This window comes from Mytilus edulis, chromosome 3, assembly GCF_963676685.1.
Source record: "Mytilus edulis chromosome 3, xbMytEdul2.2, whole genome shotgun sequence".
In the NCBI taxonomy this organism is placed as follows: domain Eukaryota; kingdom Metazoa; phylum Mollusca; class Bivalvia; order Mytilida; family Mytilidae; genus Mytilus; species Mytilus edulis.
The window spans coordinates 81272763-81292218 of NC_092346.1; the positions used below are offsets into that span (position 1 = coordinate 81272763).

The 19456-nt window shown below is 30.9% G+C and overlaps 1 protein-coding gene and 1 long non-coding RNA gene across 2 annotated transcripts; both read right to left on the reverse strand.

The window, feature by feature from the left end:
- Positions 1-792: 792 nt before the first annotated feature.
- On the reverse strand, positions 793-8773 carry LOC139514518 (zinc finger HIT domain-containing protein 1-like). The gene is made up of 6 exons (XM_071303876.1): positions 8723-8773; positions 7446-7613; positions 3682-3782; positions 2803-2893; positions 1567-1645; positions 793-1072 (listed from the first exon to the last, which is right to left on the reverse strand). The coding sequence occupies exons 1-6, from the start codon at positions 8742-8744 to the stop codon at positions 1051-1053; spliced, it is 483 nt and encodes a 160-aa protein (XP_071159977.1). The 5' UTR covers positions 8745-8773; the 3' UTR covers positions 793-1050.
- A 3479-nt stretch (positions 8774-12252) lies between these two features.
- On the reverse strand, positions 12253-18883 carry LOC139514519 (uncharacterized). The gene is made up of 3 exons (XR_011662631.1): positions 18831-18883; positions 16551-17493; positions 12253-13164 (listed from the first exon to the last, which is right to left on the reverse strand). It is a non-coding gene; the product is annotated as an uncharacterized lncRNA (long non-coding RNA).
- Positions 18884-19456: the final 573 nt, after the last annotated feature.

The window sequence follows — 19456 nt, forward strand, 5'->3', positions numbered from 1 at the left end:
ATCAATAAGTTGACCCATGTAAATGAAGTCTGGTTTGGATAAACCCTTTCTGACATATAAGGTCATCTTACAATCATTCCACACATCAAATAAAGTTCTGCTTGTATCTCATAATCTGAGAAACAGACATATTTATGAAAATGTAATATGGACAAATGAACCATGAAAATGAGGTCAAGGTCAGATATTACCTGCACCTTGACATTGTACACCTTACTATCATTCCATGTTGACGTACTGCTTACAGTATCTGAAAAAGGACATAATCTGGTAAAAAAAACCATGAAAATCCATGAAATGATGTTGAGGTCAGGTTAATCATGTATGAGGGACATGTTGACCTTGCAAGGGTCCCACATGATATACCAAATATTTTCCTATCAAATTTTGTACTCACAATAAGTATTTTAAAGAAATTCACATGACTATAAAACTATACTGTGTATTTAAGCAGTCACTGGACCTTGAAACTGAGGTAAAAAAAAAAGTTGACATATAGGACAATGGGAAACTTCATAGTATGAGGCATGGATATGCAAAAGCCTCCAGGTCTTCTACCTTCTTAAATGTGAAGCAACACAAATAGTTGATGCAGCCAGGTTTGGCATTCTCCAACTAGCACAGCAGGTGAAACAAAAAATATAAGTCCAACAACTAGAAAGTCAAATGAAGACTTAAAATTTAAGCTGCTCTGTCATGGCAAATGGTACTTCATTGCTATGTCATATACATTTACCCCAATCTTTTTATTTTATTGTTCAATATTGAGATTAAATATCACCAGAAACAAAATTATACTATACATCATACATTTATTCAGACCAGCTGATATATGAAATGTTAGTTTACATAGCAATTTTCATTATACTCTTGTTGAGTCATCTGTACATTTTGCATCTTTTGATCTAGTCACAAATGATATTTCAACCCATGAATGTTCCCTTGCTGGATGTCTTCTTTACAGTGCTTGACTTAACTCATTTGATCATCAGCTTTTCAGCATATCTCACAGGAATGTTTTTTCCATACATGTAGTTCCCAAATCACTCCTCAAGCTGTCCATTTCAAACACCTAAACATGATAACAAAAAATATCATTATCATTATGCAAAACTTGAGGTGGTCTAATGATCACATAAACCCCTGCCTGCAGAAACTTATGGGTTATGATTTTTTCCTGTAGTAGCATATTGTGAAATGTATTTTTTTTTTATCATATTTCAAAAGGCATTATATATTTATATGTATAAATTTTACTTGAATACCCTAGAATAATCATTGGTGCCATACACCTTATCATTAATCCCGGCTGACCCAGCCGCTTGAACTTTTGACGCATACAACAATCACTTTTCCATTGTGGCGTCAGATACTTTGTTTTATGATGTAAAATTTTTACGGGAACCTGTGTGATATCCAGTTATGGCGGACAAACAGCGATAAGGTGTATTTAGTACAAGCCTAATTTAACCAATGTGCTTGGTGTGTCCCCACACATTTTATTTTTACCAATTCTCACCCTGCAGCTTTGTGTGTGCCTACACAATTAATATTACAATTGCTCACCTTGTATCTTGGTGTGTCCCCAAACATCTCACACAACAATACCTTGCACCACACTGTACACATGTGTAATTGGAGGTAAATGTTACAATAGTCAAGGAAAACTAAAAACATTATTGAAAAGTAATAATATGAATCTTTGTAGATCACTTTTATAAACATATGAGCTGTGTCAGAAAAAATCTACCTTATAAAAGTGAATGTATGTACATGGGGAAATGAAGATAAAAACATTTTGATAATAATTTGTCAATTATTAGAGGTTTTAAATATAAACAGAAATACAATTTTAAATTAGATTTCTCTATATAAAGATATAGAATGATATGTATTATCAAATATGCATTTACATTAGTTATTTCTTTTACATTTAATAAATTATTAGTACAAATATCAATACTATGAGGTGTGCTATCCAATAAAGGGACCAGAGTAACAGACAATTGGTCATATTATATTATATATTTCTATTATTAAAAATTGCTTACTTCATTTGCTTTAATATTTTATATCAATCAATTAAATCAAAATCAATCATATTATGTACTTTGTTTAACCTATTTTTAATTTACTTTAAATTATGTTTGAAAATTATATTGTAATTGTTCTGCTCATTTTGGGCGCCGTGATTGGCAAATAAAATATTTGGTGTTTGTTTGTGAAAGTCTTTGATTGACTTAGAACGTTCAAATAGGAATAAAAGATTAATTTTGGTCATTTCTAATAAATAAGAATATGTGTCTGTAGAATATCATGGTCCACATGTACTATCAAATTTTTGTGTTCAGCCAACCATAAAATCAGGGTCAAAACCATAATTTTGCTTATACAGTAAACTGTTTGTTTAATAATTAACATGTGTACCAATCTTCGTATTGAAGACACAAACTAGGAGGGGCATAAAAAGTGTGAGACAGTTGTGAATGCTTAGTTGACTATGATATCATAAAAATATTTACTGGATACGTGTTTCATTTTCTATTGAGTCATAAATATTGAAAAGTATCTAAAAAAATCATCCTTAACTTAAAGATGAAAAACTGTCTTATTCCTTTATCATTCAATATTATAGATTAAAAAAAACGTGTTTTTTTATGTTTTTGTAAGTCCCCAATAAAAAAAGAACGTGTTGTTGAAATCATTTTTTTACATTGGGAGTGAATACCAATTGTTAATTCTAATGTGCTTCATTCAAATGAATGCTTGCAATTTTCAATAAAAAAAAATGATAAAAAGGATATCCACAAACTGCACAAAAATGTCTCTCAGGAAATCTGGATGCTGGAATTTGTGCAGATAGATATGAAGGTCCTTCTTTTTCAAATCTTTGCTAGAATTCATCATGGAAAGAAAGAAAATACAAAAATAGTAAGAAAATCATTAGTCTTAAACAAATACAAGCAAAAAGTTTAGATTTTTATGTCATCTCAGCATAATCCCTTTTTTTTCTGAAGCATTTTTCTGTGTAATTTTGTTGTTATGTGTTACTGTAAGTATTGGTATTTGATGTGGTTGTATTTTGAAACACCAGAAATAATTTAAGAGTTTTTAATGACAGAAATAATTTAATAGAGTTTTTAATGACAGAAATAATTTAATAGAATTTGTGATGACATCACAAGTGTTTGAATGCATCAGAACTTGTTAATATGTTCACGAGATATTTTTATATATATTTTGTCATTAGATGTTTACCAGTTTTTCTGAATTTAAGTTTCAGAGAATTATAGGTCCATCATTAATCCTTGATGGACATACTCCTTTCAAAGTCTTTCATTTGAGGATCAAACCCACCACCTACACATGGGAAGCACACAACCAAGAAACCACAAAGGAGGTCTGGAGTCTGAAGTGAACTATATTTTACATAAAACTCAAATATCAATCAAGGACAAAACTGTAGTAATAAATTTCAAGACCCTTAATTCAAACATAAGTGCAAATATCATAATTGTTTCTCTGCAGCTAAAATGTGTATAATGATCAAATAATCTCCCCCTTTTTAAAATCTTGTGTGTACTTTCCTTTTTAAAATCTTGTGTGTACTTTTGAAAGAAAAAAAAATGGCCTACTTAATTTTGTATGGTCTCATTATTTCTCTGCACAATATATACTTACATCTTCCTCTAAAAGAGCAGCAAAACTTTTCTTGTATCTAAATTTGAAATGGTCACTCCTACTTTTCCTTTGTCTTTTAGTACCTGATCCCTGTTGTTGGACTGGGGAAAAAAATTGTGGATGCATTATACACACACATTACTTGATAAAACACTAATATTGAACTATGAAGATGTGGTTTTTAATTGCCAATTAAAGTACTATCCACCCGAGTTCAAATGAGGTGAATGTTAGCAATTACAGGCAAAATTTCTACAGTCATATATTGGTATCACGGCGTTGTTGGCGTCTTTGTCGTCGTCAGCGTCAACCGACAACGGATGGTTTCCGGAAATAATAACTTTAGTATAAGTAAATAGAAATCAATAAAATTTTAACGCAATGTTTAATACCATAAGTAGAAGGTTTGGATATAATTTAAGGGTTATGGGGCAAACAGTCTTGTAAAGGGGCATAACCCTAGATTAGTAATCAAAGTGCTTGTAATCACTGAATGGTAAAGATTGCTTTAATTTATCAGATGGTAGTAAAAGTGAATATTGCATTGTATATTGTATATGCATTGATTTAGTTGATTCAACTATTTTTCTGGACAAAGAAAGATTACTCCAATTTTCAAAGATTTCATAAAGCATTAGTTTTAGGTGATTCAACAACCATTCTGGACAAAGAAAGATAACTCCAATTTATTGTCTTGAAACTACAACCAGGTGCTCCGCAGGGCGCAGCTTTATACGACCGCAGAGGTCGAACCCTGAACAGTTGGGGCAAGTATGGACAAAACATTCAAGCGTGGTACAGCTCTGAATTTGGATTGTGATCAAATTTTTGACATTACATGTTTTTTTTTTACACAAAACAAATGTCAAGATTTTACAAATCAATTAAAGATTTCTTCTTCAAACTTTTTAAATCTAAAACTAAATAGTTGACACAGCATAGGTTTCCGACACAGAATGAATGTGGTCTAATGAACTTAAAAGTTTTTTTTTGCCTTTGAGCAATTCACTATGCTGTTGAATATTAATCCTCTAAAAAAAATGTTTGAAGAAATTTTCTTTTTATTTATGAAATCTGAATGAGAAAAATTTAAACCCCCCCCCCCCCCCCTTTTTTCACATCCCCGTTTCCCTTTTTCCAAAACTGATATCAATTCAAATTTCTAATGGAGTTTGCAACAATAACTACTCTTTTAAATACATCATAAAATATTAAAATGTAAAATAAAGTGCTTGTTATCACTGAATGGTAAAGATTGGTTGGTAGTAAAAGTGAATATACATTGTTTATTGTATAAAACAATAAAAAAAACTTCATCAGCAACATTTTATATTGGCAAATTTCCAATGAAGTTATTTACATAAAGTTATTGGCAAATAAAAATAGAAAATGACATCATAGTCATGTCTGGCAAATGTCCAACATACATTATCTAAAAACATTTTAGATAAGATAAGGAAAAAAAGCTTCATCAGCAACATTTTATATTGGCAAATTTCCAATGAAGTTATTTACATAAAGTTATTGGCAAATAAAAATAGAAAATGACATCATAGTCATGTCTGGCAAATTTCCAACATATATTATCAACTACTATTCTATACAAAGAAAGATAACTCCAATTGAAAATTAATTGCTATTTCACAATATTGTGCAATTAGATATTTCTTGCTATTGTGCAATACTGTGCAATTGAAAATTTCTTGCTATTGCACAATACTTGATATGGAATCCTGATTTGGACCAACTTGAAAACTGGGCCCATAATCAAAAATCAAAGTACATATTTAGATAAAGCATATCAAATAAGCCCAAGGATTTAATTTATGTTAAAATCAAACTTAGTTTAATTTTGGACCCTTTGGACCTTAATGTAGACCAATTTGAAAACTGGACCAAAAATTAAGAATCTACATACACAGTTAGATTTGGCATATCAAAGAACCCATTTATTCAATTTTTGATGAAATCAAACAAAGTTTAATTTTGGACCCCCATTTGGACCAACTTGAAAACTAGGCCAATAATTAAAAATCTAAGTACATTTTTTAATTCAGCATATCAAAGAACCCCAAGGATTCAATTTTTATTAAAATCAAACTAAGTTTAATTTTGGATCCTTTGGACCTTAATGTAGACCAATTTGAAAACGGGACCAAAAATTAAGAATCTACATAATAGTTAGATTCGGCATATCAAAGAACCCCAATTATTCAATTTTTGATGAAATCACACAAAGTTCAATTTTGGACCCTTTGGGCCCCTTATTCCTAAACTGTTAGGACCAAAACTCCCAAAATCAAACCAAACCTTCCTTTTATGGTCATAAACCTTATGTTTAAATTTCATAGATTTCTATTTACTTATACTAAAGTTATGGTGCAAAAACAATGCTTATTTGGGCCCCTTTTTGGCCCCTAGTTCATAAACTGTTGTGACCTCAACTCCAAAAATCAATCCTCGCCTTCCTTTTGTGGTCATAAACCTTGTGTTAAAATTTCATTGAATTCTATTCACTTTTACTAAAGTTAGAGTGCGAAAACTAAAAGTATTCGGACGACGACGACGCAGACGATGACGCCAACGTGATAGCAATATACGACCAAAAATTTAAAATTTTTGCGGTCGTATAAAAATGCTTGTTTTAGGCCCCTTTATGGCCCTTTCAACCTAGACTGTTTGCCCCATAACCCTTAAATTATATCCCAACCTTCTACTTATGGTATTAAACATTGTGGTACAATTTCAGAACAATTGAAATACTTATACACAACTTATTGTCTTGACACTAGATACATGCTTGTTTTGGATCCTGTGGGCACTTATTCCAAAACTTAGGGACCATAACCCCCAAAATCAATCCCAAACTTCCTTTTGTGGTTATAAACATTGTGTTAAAATTTTATTGATTTCTATTTACTTATACTTAAGTAATTATCAGGCAACCATTCGTCTTCGGACAACACAGACAACGACGCCGACAACGACTTGATACCAATATACGACCGCAAAAATTTTGTGGTGACTAGTATAAAAACCTATACTGCATAGTCAGCTAGAAATGTGAACTATTAAAAAAAGAGCACCAACTGCATTTAAATGTCTATAACATAAGCATATGATATGTACATGTATATATACGTACTAAACAAACACTATGATGAATGTTTACCTTTGATGAGTGTCACTTATATAAGCTAGGCAGTGTTAATGTTTTGTACCGCAAATATTCCCCATAACCTAACAAGTTTCTGACTTAAATCTTAACATGAAAACTATACAGCAGTTTCAAAGTCAATACACTTATATAGACTAAGGGGCCAAAGCCATGTAGCTTCCATAGATATCAGTCTTGCTAATGCAGATACAACTACATCTACTTATGAGAAGTGTTTTTTTTTTAATTTGACCTATTTATATCAAAATTATTAATATGTTAACTATGCAAGATTACAAGATTCAACAAACCATGATTTATCAATGAGGCCATATACATTGTGCCATTTCAGGCCTTTTATAGCTGACTATGTGGTATGTGTTTACTCCTTGTTGAGGCTGAATGGTGAACTATATATAGTTGCTATTTTCTATGTCATTTGGTCTTTGGTTAAGAGATGTCTCATTGGCAATCATACCACATCTCATTTTGATATTATAATGATGAATGACTTCCAAAGAAGAGTATATGCATTTTGAATATTAGTACTATTAGGACTACCAAAATCTTATTAAACATACAACATGTACAATGTATGAGTATTTACCTGCCTCCATTGACTCTTCAAACTTAGGAGCTTTTTTGCTCATTTTCAAATCAGCATGTGGATCATCTTGAAAGTTATCAGACTCCAGTGCCTCCAATGCTTTTCTCTGTCTTCTTCTACGGGCAGCATCATCAAGGACTCTTTTTTGCTGAAGATCTTTTACTCTACCTACAATAAAAGACTAGTCCATTGAATGAAAAACATATACATGATATATGGCTGTCCAAATCTGCTTGTGTTTCTACATGAAGTTAACACATTCTAATTTGGTGTAAACCTTGCTTGCAGTTAACATAATCATTCCAAGGGCTTTAGTCATTTTTGTATGATACCAAACACTGACCATTCTTGGAATAAATCATAGCTTGATAGGAATTAGGCAATTATTCAATTGGCTTACATGTAGATACAACAACAAAATGTGTGTACTTTTCTTTTCTTTTTCAGTATTTTATTGTTTATTTATCATTAATAAGCAAAAAAAAATGATTGCATTTAATTTTATTTATTAAATTTAATTGCTTTTTAAAATACCTTGTAATCCTGATTAATTTTTGATAACATTCTGCTTAAAATAAAAAAAAAGATCTCAAATTGTGTTTTGGGTCAATACATCATGTCCTAAAATTAAATGAGCATTTTTGTTATTCATATCTAGCATCTTTAATATAGAACTTGTTAACATATAGATTTGTTTACTTTCAGCATAGTGAGATTAAGAATTTGAATGTAATCTAATACCAACAAAATGTTATTTAAATAATTTTGGAACCTTTAATTTATTCTGACATAAATTTCTAATGTTTTCCCCATTTCATTTGGTGACAAGTATTACAAAAATTATACAGTTGCTAGCGATATAATTTTCTGAAACCAACAATTTTCAAAGTTTATAAATCTTTAATGCCTTTAACTTTTGTTAAAAGAAGGGAGAACGAACCAAGGGACTCTGTGTGGGCGAACAAACTCAGGGCGAGCATGTAATCAGGGCGAACAAACTCAGGGCGAGCATGTAATCAGAGCGAACAAACTCAGGGCGAGCATGTAATCAGGGCGAACGTATCCGATACCAGTCTATAGTGTCTATCAGTGATAGTATTATTGTTAATTGAGAGTCTCTTACTCAAGGTCTGAATAGTACCGGATCCTCTTTATAAATTTTTAATTAAAAGCGTATGTTTTGTTTGTAAAAATGAAAGTTGTGTTACGATGTAATTGGTATCATTTAAGTCGCACTTAATAGTTCACTATTCACAAAATATTAAAAACATTCTAACCCGACTCTCTTTTTTCTGCCATGTTGATTTCTAATGTTCAAATCAAGAATGGGTAGGCTTTGGACAAATTCCGGAAACGCGATCTAGAATTCGGCATACAATAAGGGGATGCCCATTTGATATTCGGGGGGGGGGGGGGCAAGATGATTTGTTTTGATCGGTTATCTATTTTTGTAAACTAAGAGGACAGATTATTCATTTTCTGCACTATTGAAGCAAGATTTTTCATTTTCATTAAAGCAAGGGACTGAGTATTCACTTTTCACAACTATATTTTTTGATATTCGAAAACATGCAATTTGTAAATGATTTGTTTATTATAAATAATACATATAGTATAGTCAAGTCATTATGTATCATTTAATTAGATTAACCACCCCCCTCTGCAGAAATAAATCTTTTAAATTCCCAACTGCATATACATGTATTGCATACATACATAGCCAGTATCAAAGTTTAATTATAACTAGGCACTTTTAAATGTATTGGCAAACATACTACGCCAATGGAACGAGGCAAAACATTTTTTTGAAGGGTTTTGGAGCCACAGTGTTTCCCAAGAAGCTATAGAACAAATGATGCAAAATCATGCTTTCTGAGTGTTCCGAAGACCCTTTCATAATCTGAAAATGAAGTTTTGTTTTAATAATTTTTTGACAATATTTTGGTCTAAAAGCAAAATGTATAAATTCAGTGTGAGACTGAAGTTTCTAGGGACAACATCAAAAGACCAATGTGCATGATAAAGCAAAAAATGGAATTCACATAGTTAAGTCTGTGGCTGCTGTTTTTTTTTTAAACTCATGATCAACTTTATAACAAAATTACTAGATTACCGTGAAAAAGAATGCAACGCTAACAGAATATAGCAGGGCAATCAATGAACAAAAGACAAATAAATAAGAAACATTGATCCCGAAAAATCAGGGCTATAAGTCTGAGGGAAAACAAAACTTTCTTCTTGCAAGGCCGTGAACACAATTTGATATGGAGACAAGCGTTCGGTTTTGAAATTTCCTACATGTAGTTACGGCCCTGTTAAAATAAAAGTGAGGTAAGGTTTCCTGAGACAATATACCTCAAGTTAAATGAAACCAATTTTCAGACATTTCAAGTATATTTAAATAATATTTATACTTTTGTTATTAAAAAATTTGGGAAGTGTTTCCCGATTTTTTTTGGGGAAAAAAGATGAATTTGTGAAGAAAATGGTGCCATCTCATACTTTCGATTAGACCTGCTGAGTCATCAATTACTTGGTTTATATCAGGTTAATTAGTGTAAATGTGTATTCATGTGTTTTTTTTTTTTTTTTTTTTTGTTTAAATGTACTTTAATCATTCTAATCATTTTCTGTGCTTTATTTTGTAATTCATTTGATTGTATAGCTCAAATTTTGGGCACCATGATTGGTAAATAAAATTATCTTATCTTATCTTATCTTTATTTTCTATACATTGCAAGTCAGGTAATTTATTTTCAAACTACCACTGAACAAACCATTTACTTTTGTGATTATCAAGGCTGAGTTATTTATTTTCAAAATTCTCCTGCCCCCCCCCTTTAGAATATCAAATGGTCGTCCCCTAATACTCATTTTCTTGCAGATGTCCCATGGGATTTACAGCGTACTGTTGCTTTTAGCATGTTTAGCTAAGCCTAAGGCCCCTTTATTTATTTTTTCATTTTATATAGTCATTCATTCTTTTATATTCTGCCAGGGAGACTGTGGACTTACATTTATCAGAGACATATATAATAAAATTAAAATGACAGTGGTTACTGAGTATACGTATACGGTCCGGACCGTTCGCGTGTGGTCCAAATACTCATAGACCTCATATGCATGGTCTGGAACAGCTATATATTTTAATATAGCGATTTATAAAGAGTTTTGTTATTTTACTGGTCTTAATTAAGATTAAATTAGAAGTACAGAAATTAAGATAAGAAAAAATACAGAAACATACACTTCACTAAGAAATCTCAATACAAACATGGGTTTAGAAGTAAAAGGTCTTGTGAGACTCAACTTATTATCAGTATACAAGACCTAGCAAAATCATTGACATATGGTAATCAAATAGATGTTATACTGACTTTTAGATTTTTCTAAAGCATTTGATCAAAGATTCGCCCAGAAAATAGATTTTTATGGTATAAGGAATCAAAATTTAAATTGGATAAATGATTTTTTAGCTGACAGACAACAGCAGGTACTCTTAAATGGTGTTAATTCGTCTAAATTAGATTAGCTATGCTATATAAAATAAATTGCCCCCCGGGGGGGGGGGGGTAGTTGAAGTTCCAAAGGATAATTTAACAATATCTGATAGACGTAATAGAGGGAAACATAAATTTAGGCAAATAGCAACAAATAAAGACTTCTACAAATTTTCATTTTATCCTCGCACTATTTCTGACTGGAATTCACTGAAAATCGACATTCTAGCTGATGAACACTTTTTATAAAAATATCCTATTAATTTTGAAACAAAAAGTAACACTCAATAACATCAAACTGCTTTACGAGCGTTACAAAACCAGTGCCTTGCTTTATCTCTAAATTAAATCTGTTGAATATAACAATTTAAATTGCTTCATTTTTTGAGGGATGTATAAGTACCAAGCCACGTTCAACTAGTTTATTTTTATAGTCAAAATTTATTATTATATTTTAACGGCCGTTTGTTTTAAACATCGCAGACTCTAATGTAACTATACTACTGTTGTCAAATCTGAAATATTTACAAATTTAGACCGTTCAGTGCTGTTTATTTGGAATTCTTATTGACGCAATCTTTCTTGTAACATTATAATTGTCGACACCGTTAAAGCTTTAGAATTGTGCTAGTTCATATCGCACATTATTATTTTTATTTAAAGCATATATTTGAACTCTCTTATGTAATTAGTCATATAACCTATGTCGTGTTTAACACATTTTTAGAATTGTGCAAGCGTCTTACCTGATGTTCGGTTTGACTTTTTTATTGTATAAGTTTCAAGATTGTAACAGCTTAATCTAAGTAGACTGATAATTGATTCATTCAACATCACAATCATATATACCGATGAAGGATATCTGTTATCCGAAATATTTATAAATAATTACATTTATAGTTCCTTTTTATGTTATTGGTGTTGTTATGTACACTTTGTAGGCGTTTATATATATATATGTTTATTGTTATTTTTATTAAGACGTGCATATCCAGTTTCAAACATTATTCTAAATGTAGCACCTTTGTGTTTCAAATACTGAAGCAGCCAAAAAAAACATATTTTGAGTTGCTAGCCTTTTATTACAGGCGGAACAAAACTATAACATCTTAACTATTTCTTTTGCTCTGAACTTCAAGAAATCGTGTAAATCATATTAGTTTTTGTTGTCTTTTTTTAGCATGTTTTGTGAATGACCACCAGCACCGACTAGGACCTGATATCACCACCATAGGACATTTTCTAACAGGACAATCCAACCATCCTGATACCGATATTCAAATAAAACACAGTAAACGTGAAGACAATTCGCTTTTTTCGAAGCAAAGTCGAATAATTTATTTGCTAGTGAAAATACAAAAATGGTTCATGTACTGATAAATGGTGTGTATATTTACAGATCAAATGTTGTTTTAATAAAAGCTATTACTTTGAGTCATATATACTAATTTGAATCTGGCTTTGTTTATTTATATGCTCTTCCTATTTTTTTTTCTTCTCAAAATTGTTACTTGTGAGGTGTATCAAAAAATGTATCAAGTACAGGATAAATGCGTTTAATTCAATCACAAAAGTTTATTGCTATACAGCTATAAATAACACATATTTTAACATTAACATATTTTAAAAAAGACAACAAGGTAACACTTATAATAACAACTCATCATACATTGTCATGAAGAAATTAACGAAATTATTGCGAACTAACAAATAAATTAAATATATATACAAAGACAGTTTTATGTACAATTGAAAGACTGAGAGTATTTACGAGTTTGACAGCATTACGAAAAATGCATTTTGTTCTTGTTTTGTCCAATTATAAACACACAAAAATGTTTTCAAGATATTGTCTTTATCTGTACGAAAAAGGAATTTTCTATGTCTAATAAAACTGTTATCGGAGATATAGTAAAGGACCCTTCAATTTCTATCTTTTGGTCCGTCCAGTCGGCATATTCTGTCGCCGGTCAGAGTCTTTGTTATTTACAGTGGTCCATTTGTTGTGCTGTGTTGTGTTATTTACAGGCTTGTATCTCCTATTGCCAGAGGAAACATGGAAATAGGTGAATTCCGCAGTGTTAAACACAGACTGTATAGGTTTCTTTTCCGTTTTTCTGCTATAGGACTCGTACACTGGCATAAAGTAGGACAATTGGCGAGGTGTCTGGCCTTGAATTGTCCTCTGTAGAATTTTTGTAAAGCTCATGACGTATTACCTGAAAAGAAATGTATAACCTCGTTATGATATAGTATCACAAGGAATTGTGTCATTCAAGAACATTTGTAGGGTATATGAAAAGGGGCGGTAAAATATATATATAAGAATATCTAAGAACCTATCACCGAAAAGGGAAGTCTACGGCGAAAACTTAACCCCAGCAAGTGAAAAAAGATTTCAAGTGAATTTATTTTAAAACTCAACTACACAATGGAAAATTGCGTTTCTGGTCTATTTGCACCAGGTAATATTTTAAGAGCGACAATATAAACCAGCTATCATCTATTATCAAAAGTATTTTTTTTCATCATTCCATGAAAAGAGAGGGAGACGTGGTTGTGTTTTAATTAGAAAGAACACCATTACCGCTTTTTTATACTGGTACATATTATGATATAGACTATTTCGTTTTATATCAGTTTTAAGATTAACAAAACAAACATTTTTTTTTAAAAGATTTTAGTTATTTTTTTAAAAGTTTTTTTCAAAGGGCAGTAAGAGCACTCAGAAGTTACGCCCACTAATCACTGAAATGAACGGACAGTTGTGTCTGTTTGCTTGGAACTTTGCGGATAACGTAACGTCGTTCTTTAATTGAAATAAAAGTTTGCAAATATTACACCCAACGCTTACTTCTTTCTTCTTCAAATAAATGTTCTATTTCTTTGCTCGCCCTTGATTATTTTTTAACATGTATATATGAATAATCTATATTTCAAAATGTACAATTCTGTAAAATAATATTTCATTAATAATAGAGGATTCAACACTTACTTGAACTTATAGCTTCTTTTTGATATACTATATCCTGGTTGACACTTAATAATATCGAATCCTGATTTAAATACTGACCGATTTATATTCTAAATTTAAAACTTTATTTTGTCAATCGGTCAAATTTCAATAACCCTGACACACAAAGATAATATATGGACGAAATCCAAAAATAAGAACAGTTTTACGGACGTCATATCTAAATATACTTACATGGGAATTTCAATGTTAAACGGGGATAATTTTAATCAAAAAGAAAGTATATTGTAAACGGAAGATGTTCCAGATTATATTTAAGGGTCATTTTAGTTTAATCATGTCCATGTCATGAGGAAGTAATTTTTATGAATGCTACATAATTCATCAAACAAGAACAGAAATGTATACGCTCTTGAAAATGATTTATATGTACATTGTATATTGATTCAGACCATTAATTCAGAAGTTAATTTTAATTCTTCGTGTTTTGTTATGTTTGTTTTTTGTATAAAGGGGTGGGGGGGGGGGGACTTTTTACACACAAAAACAAAAGTAAGCAGTGAAAAAAAGGGAAATAAACGTGACAGAGATGATACCTCCTCGAGGATACCTCGGCGGCGTTTTTGAACTTAGTACATTCAGCACAATGATTTTAAATTATAATTTGAAATGGTTGAAAGAAATATTTGATGCTCCTGCGATAGTCTTGCTTTATCCATTAGGCCAATAATTGTCGTTTTAACGATTACCACTGAATAAAAATAGCTTTAACACACATGTAAAAGTTAAAAGTACATTTTACTTAGACGAAGAATTGTATTCGCTAATTTGACGAAAGAATGAATTGCCTAGAGCTGACAGAAGAACAAATTAACTATAAACCAGAGCCGATGAAGAATTGATCGACTAGAGCTGACAGAAGTATGAATACAACAGAGACAAATGAAGACTGAGTACTACAGAATCCTGGTTCCCCCGAAGAATGAATACAACTATTACAAAAGAAGAGTGAATACAACTATTACAAAAGAAGAGTGAATACAACTATTACAAAAGAAGAGTAAATACAACTATTACAAAAGAAGAGTGAATACAAGTTATTATACAACTATTACAAAAGAAGAGTGAATACAAGTTATTAAACAACTATTACAAAAGAAGAGTGAATACAAGTTATTAAACAACTATTACAAAAGAAGAGTGAATACAACTATTACAAAAGAAGAGTGAATACAACTATTACAAAAGAAGAGTGAATACAAGTTATTATACAACTATTACAAAAGAAGAGTGAATACAAGTTATTATACAACTATTACAAAAGAAGAGTGAATACAAGTTATTAAACAACTATTACAAAAGAAGAGTGAATACAACAGAGACAGACTGAAGAATGAATATAACAGAAACGAATAAAAAATTAAGACAACAGACATGAGAGAATAACAATGTCAACAATGACGCTGAAACAGAAATGACAAAAAAATTAATTCAACAGCATCAACCAAAGAGTGAGAAAATAGAGTTTATTTCTATTTCTGCTTTTCTTGCCAATGAGACAACTCTCCATTCAAGTCACAATTTGTAAAAGTAAACCATTACAGGTCAAAGTACGGTCTTTAACACGGAGACTTGGATCACACCGAACAGCAAGCTATAAGGGTTCCCAAAATAAAACAATTCAAATATTTTGTTGGAAAGTAAAGCTGTATATGTATATATATATGATTCGTCTGAACATCAGGCCAGCAATGTTAGATTTGTAAATTTGCTTTCGCAAATATTTTCTTCTTCCCTCGCCTGGATTCGAAATCATGCTACTGAGATATTGTGGCACCAGATTGCACTTTGCCCGACTTGCTAGACCACACAACCAGCTAGGCGCAACAATAATAAAGCTTTCGGTGGCCGTGGGCATGAAGATGGAATTGTTACAGATCAGCTGAATTATCTAGTGTAAAGGATCCTACAAATTAATGTAAGATGCAGATATCATGTCCGAATAAAAGTCAACTATAAATCTTACGGGGCGATGGATCATATACTTATGATACAATACACTACAAAATAAAATAAAATAACAGATCCAGCAGACTTTCTCTGGAAAGTTTTTGGATGAACAGGTTAAGGATAGTTTCCCTAGAGAGCATCAATGAAAAAAACCCAGATAGAACGGGTCCCTACCATCACTTGTTTCCTGTAACTCAGGCTTCAGTACAGGACTCTCACAGTTTTCAGAAAATTTATTCCTGCTTCCAAACATCAATATTGAAAAAAAAAAATACCAGCGTATTGATTCATGATAATTTGTATACCGATCAAGATTATTATTTAAGTTTGTGAGAGACGTCTTTTCATGCAAAAAATTAAAAAACGTGAAAAATGTGTATTGCCTTTACCAATAACGTGCTGAATAAAATTTTGATTAAATATAAGTTGTTAAATCGTGAAAATGTTAACTGCATGAAATAAACTCTTTTTAAAAATGGTCTTTAATATTCCACTTTAATGCAATTTGACGACTATGACCATGTGAGTGAAACATATACAGGACATTTGTCTTTTCGCTTTCCTGATTTAAGATAATTATCACTGAGAAATGTATTATTATACAACAATCTTGAAACTTACCGTTTTAGAGAAACCTGAACACCTTCAGGTCGCCGACATACAGTACTTTTTATGTTTTGGCAAGAGATGTGAATATATTTAGAGACAATGTTCCTATAACAATATAGTGATGTATTTATATATGTTATGTTGATAATGAGCTTATCTTATCGAAAACTATGTTGTTACATTTGTATACTATTACAGGTGTTTGCCTCTGAGATATTGATATTCAGACTTATCATTAAATATCTTTCCCCGATACCAAGAAATATCATGATGTCGATTGAGAATATTACAGAATGACATTACATAAAGGAACATTTGATTGTATTTAAGTCCATGAAACAACGAACCAATTTGTCGCATAACAGCACCAATACTCATGACAAAAGCCTTTATATAAAAGTTTTATTATTCTATAGTATCATCCGTAACATAATGTTTCGGTAGTATAATTCTGACAACCAACAACAAACAAGTCGATTAAACAATATAGTTCGTGCTGAAGTAATTTTCAACTGTATCATCTCGTATACTATATATTTGTTATTCAATCGTATCGTCTTTTTAGAGTAGGAATGATCCACTTCATATGTACAAGATTGATTCCATGTGAAGAAAGATTTCAACAGAGATGTCACAGTGAAACGTCATGGCGTTCATAACTCTCTAACATTTAATTCCTGGACTAAACAGACATTTCATGTCGCCGTCGTCTCCGTTATTTACAGTTACATTATGTTTCTTCTGTTCTGTATTAATATTTAGGGGCTTTTGTAGTGTGTTCGCTGTAGAAACATGAAAATAGGCGTATTCTGCAAAGTTGAAGACATGATGTTTAGGATTCTCTTCCGTTTTTCTGTTAAAAGTTCCGTATACTGGCATGAAGTGGGACAATTGACGATGTGTCTGACCTTGAATTGTCCTCTGTAGAATTTTTGTAAAGCTCATGATGTATTACCTGAAAAGAAAAGTATAAGCTTCATTGTAACACTAACTTTTCACAACACAAGCAATTAATTATTTCGGGAACGATAGAGTTTTCAAGGCATGATACCTTAACTTGATTAATATAATGCAAAGGTTCTAAATTGAAAAAAAAATTGTAAATTTTTCAAATTTCAAAATTGAAGGTCACATTGTCGTTAATTTTGTTTCATTGACTTATAGCCCAGGCCCCTTATATTACACATAGCATCAAGATTCTCTATATAAACAAGAACATGTTTGATACTCTTTTTCTCCTCGGAGAACATTTACATATATCATGTAATTTTCATAAAACTCCGTACACCTTTTATAAAGCGACAGTACTACGGCAATGCTTTATTTTAAGAAATAATTGCAGTTCTGCTAATCCATTTATCGGTATTGAAAGTTTGACAATTCTTGAAATAATGATAGTCATCGCCAAAATCGTTTGTGTCGCAAACATGAAAAGTCTAACGAACATCGCCATCTCTATATCTCAAATGACTACCACATCTAAATTCGCAGTATAAATATACAATAAAATTAAGAATGGAAATGGGGAACATACGTACATTGTCGGAAAATTTGAAAATTTATTAGTATGAGCTTTAGAAAAAGGACGAAAAGCAGGACTCTCCAATCTTTTCTCCTCTTTCGTAGCGAGTACAAATAAATGTTATATTTTCCGACAATGTACAAATATTGTTTTTATCCGGAAATTTTTGAATAGACGTGTAAAAATACTTAATTAACGGTATTTTGTTTCAGTTTCACACTTGTCAGCATACTTCATGTTCCAACTTTTTGACATTCCATATAGTTTATATAACATTGTTAATACATGAATATATATGTTAACTGTTTACAATTATATGCACTTTCTTAAACTTTTGTCATTAGTTTATAGTTTAATCAAAGTTTATTTGCGTAATTTGTAAAATGGACGAGATAGAAGTTAATCATATTTGAAGTCTTCTACATAATTCAATATGAATCAATGTATATGTGTTTTGTACAAGTTAATTTGTGATGAGTGAATTTGAGTCAAATATTGTACAACAGTGTATTTGAGCCGTATTTTGTATTGTATCAGTTGGTACAAGTACTTTTTGTACATATTACAATTTAACACAAATCAAAATATGTTCAATTTGTTTTCTCCCCAAATTATAATGTTTTCAATTACGACTATATGACAACTTTACGATAAAAAAGTGTATTAAACAAACGAAATACAATGTCATAGTCTTTAAATGGTTACATACTAGAGTAGATTTTTTTCATATCAAAACTTAAAAAATAAAAAGAGAAAATTAATTTACATACTTTTGCATGAAGAGAATTTCAACAGCACATTAGCAAGCAATATTAGAATACAAATATAGGTATTGAACATTGGTTATAAATATATCTAAATGAAAATTTCCATTTGACAAAATGAAAATACTCAGTGACAACAAATATCGGGAAGTACTGTATTGCGAAATGTGAAATTCTATATTTTGCTTTAGTCTAATGACGTAGGGTTTAATTTTTTCTTGATACTTGTTATTGAATACTTAAAAAATAGTTTTATGATTTAAAGTTTTTAAATATCTTTTTTCAGAATGTGTAAATGGACGTATTCCTTTTTTAAATCCGTGTATCGTAATTATTTTTTAGAATGGCTAAAGTTTGTTTTTGAAATGTGAAATATGTGCTGTAGTATAAATGGTATTAATAAAAATCGTATTGTATTTATTGAAAAGAAAATATATATATGTATATATATTCATGAAACAGTTGATGATGATGTTGATGGTGATGAATTGCTGCTTAACGTCCGTTTGGGAAAATTCGTCATTACTCAATTATCGGTCTTTTTGGGAGTGATTTGGAAATTACAGTTTCAAAACTAACATTTTTTTCTTTTCTCTATTTTTTTCTTTATTTTTTCTTTTTTATTAATTTCA